Source organism: Phaethon lepturus, unplaced genomic scaffold, assembly GCF_000687285.1.
Source record: "Phaethon lepturus isolate BGI_N335 unplaced genomic scaffold, ASM68728v1 scaffold56425, whole genome shotgun sequence".
Classification (NCBI taxonomy): Eukaryota; Metazoa; Chordata; class Aves; order Phaethontiformes; family Phaethontidae; genus Phaethon; species Phaethon lepturus.
Genome location: NW_010542364.1, coordinates 1 through 11,287, shown reverse-complemented (window position 1 = coordinate 11,287; position 11,287 = coordinate 1). Strand labels below are relative to the sequence as shown.

Here is an 11,287-nt window from a genome sequence, read left to right as displayed (position 1 = left end):
CCCTACAGTTTCAATCAAACCTAGCTAATCTGCCTGTTCTTTGTGGCACAAAAATGGCCTTATTCTTAGAATGAGACACCAGAAAAGATTTGTTTAACTGAATTTTGGGGAAATTAATGTTTGCTCTGACCCATTTCCCATCCCCAAAAAGCACCATTATGAAAACTGTTCACTTATAATCCTTCAGTCACTGATATGCTACAGCATCCCCAAACAAATATTTCCCAACATTTCACTCACTATATTGTTAGACAGTTTTTTCTCTAATCTAGTTCCAACCTTTCTCACTGTCCTGTAAATCCATTACTCCTTAGCCTTAAGGAGTAAGGGTAGACAGTAGTAGATACCCTGTAAGTAGACAGGGTAGATACCCTGTCTTCTCTGCAGCAGCCTCTTATGTGACTGAAAACTTCTGTCTTCTGCAGCTGTCTCTTGAGACTAAGCAATTCTAGTTTCTCAGTCTTTCCCACACAGGTTTTGTAAATTACTGGTATTTATCACTGCTCTCCTATATTACTGAAGGAAGAAAAAAAATCCCTTTAAAAAGTTCTCTGAGCTCTTTAAAGAAGCCCAAAGCAAAGTAGATCTATTAGTAGGAAAAATGAAAAGATGATGAAGTGCCCTTAGACTGGAGGAAGCTCAGAGAATAAAAGCTTGCCATCACCACATACATCTTATCTACACCAGCCAACAGTGGATTTCTCCTTCACAATTTACCTTTTCCTGTGTCCACAGGTCTGTGATCTTCCTTGCTTGCTGCCACAGCAGTTGAATCACCATTTATGATATCAAGGAAGAAGTCAGCTGGATTGTTGAAGGGTTCACATTCATATCCTAAAAAAAACACAAAAAACAAAAAAACCACACCACCACCAACAAAAAAAAACCAAAAAATACATGCAACATGTTTGTATTGCATAGAGCACAGCTTGGAAGGTCATGTCTAATACTATATCACTCCTCTACAACCCTGTTACAAGAAAACTTCACTGCTTTCCATAAGCATTTGTTTACAGCAGTAGAAGGGACAGGATTTAGGAGATGGTGAATCTGAGGTATCTATACAGAGCTTCAAAGTTGTTTATTCTCCATTGATTTCAGGTGAGGAGAAATCTGTAATTTGCTCCTACACAGCTCATCATGGACAATTCTTGCCTGCTTTACAGTGCTGTTCAACCACATCCCACTGTAAAAGACACAAAGTTCCTCAGTAGAGGTTGTTGGAAGTCTGCTCTATAGCCTCAGATGCTTGCTCTAGAAGCTTAACTCTTGTTTGTCTTTCCTTGGTCAGAAGGAAGAGGAAGGGCTGTCCAAGAGTGGCTTCTTATAATATGTTTCTAGCTATGGGATAAGGAAGAAAGAAAAAAAAAAAACCAACCCAAGCAAGGGTGCTTATTCTATAGTATTCCTATGAGAAAGGAAGTGAGGTGGGTTACTAAGAAGAGAAGTAGAAGTAATAAGATTGGTTAAAGCATCTCCCTTAAACACAGGGGAAGATTACAATCCAATGTGTCCATGGCTGCATCTAGACTAGTTTGGAAATGCACTCCACATTCTCTGTGCATTACAGTCAGAAACCCTCACCCTGCTTATCCGGGGAGGTGACGGCCACCCAACAGTGCAATTATTAACCCATCTTAAGACACACCATGATTTTGTCCTCTCAGTTGCCCACCTGCATTCAGACTAAAGCAGATTCTTCGATTAGCCCATACAGATTGCTGCCAATCTGCAGGCTGTGGTTCAGAACCCACTTGGTCTGCCACCTGGGCCTGATAGAACTACAAGCATCATCTTGTCTGTTGTGCATCATGCTTTTAAACATCAAAGCAGTTCTGGGTTTTTGTCTTGATACAAGGCAAAACAAAGGCAGGAGAGTGCCATGCTTTGTGTTTTCTGAAAAATTTTAGTTTTATCATTTTTGTTTTTCCCTTTTCTAACATAACACTGTTCAGACTGTATGTTTACAGCCTCTAGTATCCTAGTGATAAAAAAGCACAGGACTGTTATCCAGTGCTAGAGTAAGAATCTACCCACAGATTAAACTCATTAGCCAGTTGCCCTTGCTCTTGGCACAGAAGACTTACCAATAGAACTAAAGTACTCCAGTGCCTGCTTCGCAGGACCATGGTACAGCACCTTTCCCAAAGCTAGTAATGTCAGACTGTCAAACAGCTTGAATATGGAATAGCGGGGCTGATGGATGGAAAATATGATGGTTCGCCCTCTTCTTGAGAGCCTGAAATAGAAAAAAACCCCATTTCTCAAATACACCACACTTTGCATTTCAGAAAGGTCATGTTAACCCAAACAAAAAATACGTTTCCAAATCAAAGACAAATACTTGTCAACTTCCCAGGGTCTCGATCCAGAAAAGCTATAGTTCCCCCTTCTCTGCCAGTGTGTCAGATGCTGCCTGCAAGAGCTTCAAGACAGCAGCCATCACTACAAGACAGCATCATTGCAGTTCGGGTAGACAAAGTATGGTGTTGTCTGTAACTAGCAAAGGTTGAGGCCACAGCTGTCTATAAACCCTCCTTACATGTTTTCTATACCAGTCTTCAACTTGACTAACTGGAACGGTCCTACTGCACTCAGTGGCAGTACCAGGCTTTACATAGCAGGCTCTGGAAGTCTAGCCAGCTGAGATTTCTCTTAGCTCTTCTGCTGAAGATTTACTCTCTAGAAAAGTCAAAACTAGTTTTTCTTCAGGTTTGTCAGATGCTCTTTCAAGTGCTTTAGCAGTGATGACCAACAAGTATCCTTGCTGATCAAAGACCTTTATCCACAAACATCACTGTAAAATGTCCTCCCAAGCAAGACCAGCCACATGCTACAAACTCAGGAGGAGGGTTAGGAACTCATACTCATTAAATAAGCCTTGTTTGGTCCTCTTAGTACCAGAAGACAGTTCATCTCCAAAACGTAGGAGATGAAGGTAAACAGCGGGTAACAGTGAGGATAAATCTACAGGTGAAGTCTGATCTGAGTTCAAGGCTGTTGACAGGGTGGAGAAAGAGACTTTGTAACAGACTCAACTGTAAGTCCAAGAAATTACGATTACAAGGCCTGACCTCCCAGTCCACCCCTCCCTGTGGCAAAGGGAAACTGTCCAAGCTACATCTGCTTTTTGGGCTCCAATCCAATGCTTGCTGTGGGAAGATTCCCATCAACTTCAAAAGGCTTTGGACAAGACCCAAATAAATAATTCACTACCACTTCTGAGTCTATTTGTCTAGCTTTTTTTTTTTTTTTTTTTAAAAAAGAGCACCATAGCTACTTAGTCATAACAGTATTGCTTCTTTTAACCAATGATCTGAAAACAAAATTGCAGCAGAGCCCTAAAAAACTGACTCTTACTTCTTCAAAAGGATGAGGACTGCATTGGCTGTGCTGGCGTCAAGGCCAGTTGTTGGCTCGTCCAGAAAAAGGACTGGTGGCTCTGTGATGAGCTCCATCCCGATGTTGGTTCTCTTCCGTTCCCCTCCAGACACTCCTCGGATCAGTTCGGTTCCTACCTACAAACAGAATAAATCATGTATTTGCAAGAAGACCTAATCAGTGCATGCTCTGTAGTTCAGCGCTCTCCACACCCAGCAGCCCTTTTAATTTTCAGAGTCCCATTAGTGAACTCTAGGGCCAGCAGCACATGATGGGTCTGACTCAGTGTGAGGGACTGTGTAGCAGTAAGCAGAGTCTGATTTTCGGGGGTACCAGGCACTTTATGGCTTCAGAGAACAAGGATGACACTGACAAGGAAGAGCCAGAGCAAGGCCGCAGCAGTCAGAGGTGGCATTGGTGTTCAAGGATGCCTTTTTCTGGTAGCTCACCTGCTGCTCAAGTAAGAGTGCGGTAAAGTAAAATGAGAGTAAGAATGCTGCCGAGAGGAACAAGCTCTGCACAGGACTTCTCTGTCACAGCCCAGCTTTCCATCCCTCGCAGCTTTCAGCACTGTCAAAACAATATCCCTGTCTTGTCCCACAAAGCCAGGAAGTGACTGAGCAGCTTTCCAAGGTGCAATGACTAGGCGACTTTTTTTTCCCTCTGAACTTACACAATATGCTGGCCATTGTCCAAAATCTTCCCCTTTTAGTAGCAAATACACATACCTCTTTCCAAGCTACCTCCTGAGGTGGAGACCGATTTCTTGCATGCACTATGGTTTAGTCAGGTCCCTGCTTGGCTTAGTATAGCTGCGGTACATATGCCATACTGCCCAGAGTCAAGTAATTCAGTTTTCAGAGGTAGTATGATTTCTGAGAAAGATGCTCACTGCTCACCTTAGCATCAGCCACTTTGCTTAAACCCAGCTCGCTGATTATCTGGGTGACTCGCTCTTCCTTCTCTTTAACACTGATGGAGCTGGGGAGTCGCAGGGCAGCAGAGAAGTGCAGGTTCTCCCTCACCGTCATTGTGCCCATGACAACATCATCCTGAAAGCAGTACAAATGGACAGTTGGAAAGCACCCTTCTCAGCTGCCTAACTGGGCACCAGAGTCCCTATAGTGGCACTTGCTGGATAAGCTGTTTGTGGACAACAGGGGAAACTGGACTGAGGGACAACCCTTGCTTCAAAACTTACATGATATGAAATTCAAGGTCACTAAGTAGCAGTCAAGGAGACAATGCAGCTCTGCAGGCTCCCAGCTTACACCAAGCACCACCACAGCCTGCTTTAAGGCTCAGGAGTTCAAGGGCTGACAGTACCGTTTTCTCCTGCACATGCATTTTCCTTAACAGCCAAAGGGAGGCAGAGCAGGTAGCTGGTTTTGTAAAGAGTTAAATTTCTTCCAGTCCAGCTGAAGCCAATGGACACTGCTAGTGCTCAGTGTTCAAGATAGAGACACTCAAGGAGTCACCCAAGTCGGCTCCGTTTCTGGTTACAAGCCATAGCTTGCTGTGTTCCAGAGCACCTACCGAGTTCATCTGCCAACAAGGAGCTCTCCCCAGCTCCTCGCTGGCAGCAGCTTCTCAGAGAAACAAGAGTATTGAACTAAGATGCTCCTGATTTTTTCCATGTCTCAACTATCTATAACTCTTGGGCACAAGACCTTATTCTATACCCCTTTAGAAAAGCTTCAACAGTCATGTGCATTTTGAGTAAGAATCAAATCTATCCAGTTGACAAACATCTGGGCAGCCTACACCAACCTGTAACAACCATAAGCCAAACAGACTTGACGTCAGGTCTATCCAGAACTCCATGCCTCTCCATCACCCCTGCTTTGATATTTGAGCAAATTCTGCATCCCACCATATGATGGATGAAGGCCTGCAACACTGGGCAGCTGCTGAGGAACATGCCTGTTGATTAAGACCTTTCAAATCTAGTGTCCTTTTGGAAGACATCCCCTAAGCTGCAGGGCAGCAGATTCTTCCCTGCTTTGGGACTCCTTCCACATCAGATGTGGTTGATCAGCAGCACAAAAGATGTGCCAGCCAACCATGTTTGGCGCTGGACTTAACAGAGGAAGACTGAACATGCTGCTGTGCTAGAAGTATGCGATGGATTATTCAGGGTGTAGTGTTATGATAAACTGGCTTTGCTGCCAAAGCTGGTTTAGAAATTTCCTACCATCACTTCCCTTCCTACATACCCTCAGCCTCTAACCCTAGCCTCCCACCCCCCATCCTCAGATCCACTAATACCACGTGGATCACCACGTTGGAAACTAAATTGTGAATTTAAGCTACCTTAACACCAAATGTAACAAACTGTGGCATGACAGCCTCACTTGCAAGGCATGAATGGAGAGACCACCAGCAGTTTTATAAGGATGACACATGACTTAGCATGTCTATATGCTCATCTGCATAAAATTGACCCTATAAGTATGTATATATTTATGTGTTTAGGTCTTAAGTGTTGTTCGTAGTCTTTGGGGCATCTTTATTGATCTAGGGAGTACTGCACAGGGGTGAGGTGAGAGAGAGACCATTTAATGGCTCACCTAGTTGCCTGTTTTAAGGTTAAGTTGGGTTACTTTGGACATTGGAGAGACAAATGTCTCAAACTGGGACAACTTGCAAGAAACTTCCTAGCCATTCATGAAACCCTGAGGATTTGAGGATCTTTGACCTGCAGGATCAAGACTCAGCATCAGTCTCATCATGTGTCTTCATGTGTCATCCCAGAGCCCCCCAGCTGGCAGCTTTCAGAAAAGCTGCCTATTTCACATCTGCCTGCAGTCAGAAGCCTGGATGGTTTCCAGATTTGGCTGCTCGTATGGATGCCAAGAATCCCCTTCTCAGCTCCCCCAGGGCTCTGAGGGTCTATTATTGGTCCAGGCCTCCACCCACTTCCGCAGATTCAGTTAGCTTTTCCTGTCTTCGAGTGGAACAAAGCTCTCTCCCAGCCAGCCAGAATCAGAGGAAGAACAGCAGGGATCTATTTACTTCCTAGAATTATTGTCTGATAGCTTGAAGATACTCCCAACAGCTAGAACTGCTTCTGAGTTTTACAACAAGAGATTTTGGGTGTTGTGGATTTCTACCTCACCTTTTTATTTTTTTAAACCCTTGCTAGTACTTCAGGGCAGAGCCCAAAGAACAAGCCACAGTAGTCCAATGGTTTGGGCATCCATGTGGCTTTGGGAAGACAAACACCTCTGTGCTTGACTTGGCTGGAGTAACTGTTTCATCCTCTTGTCTTCCATATCCCAGAATAATACTAAATACTGTAACATCTGAGTTATCAAATTAGACTCTGTAGGGGATCATTGAAAATTACCTAACCTAGTAGTTCATGCTTTGCTCATCTTATATGCAGTCTTCCCTCCCAAGGGCTCCCAGGCCTCCACTGAAGGCAGTTACTCACCTGCACAACATATCCTGAGATGCACTTGAAATTTGGAGGCTGTGGGATGCCATCTATAAACACTTCTCCAGACAGGCCTGCTGGGTCCTTCCTGGCAGCCAGCACATCTAGGAGACTTCAGACAAACACCAGGCATTAGGTTTTGCTGTAACAGCTGCTTCTACCTTTGACTGAATAAGTACCACCAGTCAGGACTGCAGTTACAGCCTGCTCACAGCACGCTGCAAACCAAAGGGTGCAGAAAGGGGCCTCCTCTACTCTGGGGGCTTTTTGTACAGAAAGCCTGGTGTAGATACCGGATTTTCCAGCCCAAGGTGTGCCACTGCCATATGGTAGTATACCGACTCTCACAACTCACAGCAGTCAACCCCCTACAGACATAAACTCAGTTTCCGTATGAAAAGTTAACCTCAAATGCTCAGAGACAAAAGCACCTTGCCAAGTAGCTGCAGTCTGCTCTCCAGCCAGGGGAGCACAGAAGTAACTGCTTTGATCTCAAGGGAATTAATCCAAACTGATATAAAGAAGACTAGAGTTAAGATTAATTCTATAAAGTAATTTTAACATATCACTGGATTCTCCTGACGGCCAACACAGAGGCCAGTCTGTCTGCTAGTTAAGTGAACACTGCCGTGATGAAGTGCAGCTCTTGAAAACATCTTGATTAGCCAGCAGTCTCCTTAGAGAGGAAGATCAAGAGTCACCACAAAGACATGCCTGTGTGAATCCTGGCCATGTTTGCCAGTCTCTGACATTCTGAAAGGGAGAGAGTGACAAAGAGGTCTCTTGCCATGGTTATACAGGAGATAAAACAGCATCAGCACTGGCTGGAGATAGTCTGCATGGCATTTCTCTGTGCTTTCATCCAAAGAACTCAAGCACATGGGCACTCCCACCACCCAGGCCACAGCCAAGTTGGAGTAAGGATCCAGAGCATCCTACAGACTGACATTACACCATATTCCTGTCAGTATTCAGGGAGGGGTTTGGACTAGCATCTTCAAGGAAGTCTTGCTGCAGTGACTTCACAGGGGATGACATCTGTCCTGCCCCAAGGGAGCCTGCACCCCTTCCCACCCCATTACGGGTCTAGGACAGAGCTTACACCTGAGCTTCAGTCACCCCAGTTCAGCCTGGTGTGTTAACTCAGGCCACCACCAAAGGTGACTGCAAGTAATATGGACCACCAAGTGGAGCAGATGAAGGGTGTGACACTGCTGCAGGGCAAGAACTCCAGCAATGCTGATAGCGGGAGCAAAGGTCTGAGCCTGCAGATCCCTCACCTCTCCCCCAACCCTCAGAACCCCAAATCCTCTTTGAACAGCTGACTGTCCATTGGAAGGAGCAGAAGAAAGTACTCACGAAGATTTACCGCTCCCTGTTGGCCCCAGGATAGCATTCAAGCCTGGCTTCATAACGCCACTGGAAGAAGGAAAGAGTTATTTCCAAATGGAGGACTGTTCACATGCAGCTTATAGAGGTAAGGTGTGAACAAAATGCTGTTGAAAGGAAAACTTAGAGATTATTAAAAACTTCTCCTTAAACCTGAAATCAGTAAGCATTTTTCCTTTCTTGTCCCAGACTGCCGGTCAGAACAGAACCAGAGCTGGACATAAAAAGCAATCTACAAAAGACAGAAATTAAGTGTCTTCCCTGTTGAGCTGGATCTTGAGCTTGCTCTCTGCTGCTCATTTCCTCCAGCAGCAGTTTGAACTATAGTTAAGGGAACCCTCGTATCTTCTGGCAAAAAATTCAAACAAGTTTGGTCCTAATTTGCTCAGATCAATAACTGAAACTGCTCCAGCTATATCCTGGCTATTTTGCCTCAAAGCAAATTAGAAAGTGCTCACATGAACTGCGGACTGGCAGGAGAGTAGTAATTTCTTTACCAGCACAGCTGGATCTGGAAGGTGACATTGAGGTCACTGATTCACAGCAGCAGATTAATTCCTCCCCTCCGGTATTTTATTTAAGCAAGAACTTACTAAACATTATGAAGGATCTTCTTTTCCACAGTTTTCCGTTTACATAGGAATCCATTGGACTGCTTAACGGAGTACTGGATGTTATGGAAACTCACAACAGAGCCCCGAGGGGATCGGAGGGACTCTCGTGTTGGAAAAGTACGTTGGAAATTGCCTGCTACTTCCTCTTCTCCAACAGAAATAATGCTGTGATCAAACGTGTCTGCCATCATGTCCTTGTTACACAGGTCAAGCTCCACTGCATGGAGTTTTTTGAGGCCACTGTTGTTTTGAGCAGTTCCCATCTGTTGAGAGAGAGAACACAAAAACATGCAGGGAAGGAGACATGCGAGCAAAGATTTCTGCAGAAAGTGTCTTGGAAAACCAAGTTCACGCACACCACACTAATCCTTACAAGGAAACTGCCAAGTTTCCAAAAGGATGGACACCCACCCTGGAGAACATCAAGTAGTCCCCAAAGGCATGGAAACCGACAGATTCAGAACAATACACATAGCCTTTAAGAGTGAGACATGTATGTTCTTGAAGTGACGCTATCTCAAAGAGCACCCAATGAGGTAAAAACCCAGCCCATCTGTGATGGTCACCATCTTGCCCAACACAGTGGGAACAAATGCAACCTGCTACTACTTAAGCTAAAGACATGCAAGCTCCCCTCCTTCAGGTGTAACATGCTTACCCCCCTCACACCTCCACCAAGCCAGCAGAGAAAAACTATTAATGAATCTGTACGGAGAACCACAGAAAGAAAAACGGTCGTGCTTATGAAAATGAAGGCCAGTCACATGCATCTTGTTTGCTGGCACAAGTTTGTTTCAGAGGTACCAATGTGTTTAAAATAACAATTACACGTGTTGCTTATTATGTTTCAGTCACACCAGTATCAAGATACTTCACAACTACAAATAGGAAGAGAAATTTGCATTTGTGTGCAGGCACCATTTACTGTGAAGGTAAATGTGGTAAAAAAAACCTCAGTAGGAGGTTCCCCCTCTCATAGGGAGAGATCTGGGACATGCCACAGCCAGGAAAAGCATGATACAAACTGGTATATTAAGGAAAATTAAATATGGTATCTATTTGTAATCACAAAGTTGTAAAGCATCCTGGTTCAAGCAGATAAGCTGCCTCTGTAGCTCAGGATGGGAGCACCTGAAAGGGAGGACGTGTGAACAGCAAAGGGAAGGAACTGTTCTCCCTGTCCATGCGTCAGAGCCTACCTAGTAGGAAATGTATCAGTACAGGTATAACCATTAATACTGATTCATTTAGTCACAGCAGCAGAGCTCTTTTGTCAAGGGGCTGCTTGCCTTTCTGTTGCTGTAACTGAGGGAGACCAAGTTTGGATCCATTCTCTTATAAAAAAAAAAGGGTTCTTGCCTTCAAGTTGCATGTGAAGAACTTGGGAAGCCTGCAGTCCCCAAGTTCTGCAGCCTGTGCAAAGCCTGAGCATAACATGTACCCTGCCTTTTAGCCAGATGCCCTCACAGCCATAAACCTTCCTGTCCCTTTTCCACGGAACTAGAGCAAGGAAGAGAGGAATTACTATGCGCCCCTTCCAAAAATTGAACACAAGTTAACTTCTGTTAGTCCAATCATTTACTTCCCTTCTAGCTGCTGGCATGACAGTGTTTGTTGGAAAGATAAAAATTTACTGTGATGTTGCAGAAAGCCAAGGTGGTCACCAGGCTAATGAAGAGAGCAAGGAGAGAGAACAGTCCGCAAAGACATCCATTGCTGGCTACTTGAGTTTTGTGGGAAGGCAGATTTATCCCACCAATCACCCTTCTCCCTATGATCTGCACTTCTTTCCTCCCAGGACTGAGAGGTTGATAACCAGTAGGATCAACAATATCCACCACTGCAGAAGTAGTGGATTTCTCAGGGAGAAAGATGGTCATCCTTTTAAGAAACTGGAACTACAAGAGCCAGATTTAAAGAAAGAGGATTTGCCCTTTCCTCTCTACCTCTTCCTCTCACTACAACAGAAGTTGCAGCAGTTTTTTCCTGTATAAGTAAAATAAAAATGGTGGGGAGGAGGAAGGGTTGCTTAGCTTGGATACATCCTGAACTCTAAGACTGGTCACCTCTGGGAAAGCCTTGCTTATGGGAAACAAGAAAGGATATGCTGGTTACATCAGCAAGAGAAGGCTTATATGCTTGAAAGGTTACACAACAGACTAGGAGAAAAAAAAAAAAAGTCAGGATAACTGTGACACCAGGGGCAAAGACCTGGTTACACTTTTGGACATTGACCCACGTCTGTTCTGGGTCGGTTCTGTAGTTTATTACACCATAAACCCTTTTATACAGGTTTTTGCAAAGCTACTGATTAGCACTGGCGAGCAAAACCACTGCTGCGGGTATGCGCAAGGATGACCGGAGGGCGAGAAAAAGCTGAGCAGAGGCTACAGGTGAGACCAGGCAGAAGTAGCGCCCCTCCACTCTCCCACCCTCGCCCCACGGGCCGGTCCTGCTACTAAGC

General features: G+C 44.7%; 1 protein-coding gene across 1 annotated transcript in view; it reads right to left on the bottom strand.

The window, feature by feature from the left end:
- LOC104621477 (ATP-binding cassette sub-family G member 2-like) overlaps positions 1-9,013 on the bottom strand; it is a gene marked incomplete at its 3' end in the record, with an annotated part of 14,086 nt that extends 5,073 nt beyond the window's left edge. Inside the window, exons 1-8 of the mRNA XM_010287984.1 lie at positions 8,803-9,013; positions 8,180-8,239; positions 6,818-6,932; positions 4,281-4,433; positions 3,361-3,518; positions 2,088-2,239; positions 754-834; positions 672-678 (exon numbers count right to left, since the gene is read on the bottom strand). Of these exons, the coding sequence (XP_010286286.1) occupies positions 672-678; positions 754-834; positions 2,088-2,239; positions 3,361-3,518; positions 4,281-4,433; positions 6,818-6,932; positions 8,180-8,239; positions 8,803-9,011 (935 nt within the window). The remainder of the gene's footprint in view (positions 1-671; positions 679-753; positions 835-2,087; positions 2,240-3,360; positions 3,519-4,280; positions 4,434-6,817; positions 6,933-8,179; positions 8,240-8,802) is intronic.
- Between the last annotated feature and the right edge of the window lie 2,274 nt (positions 9,014-11,287).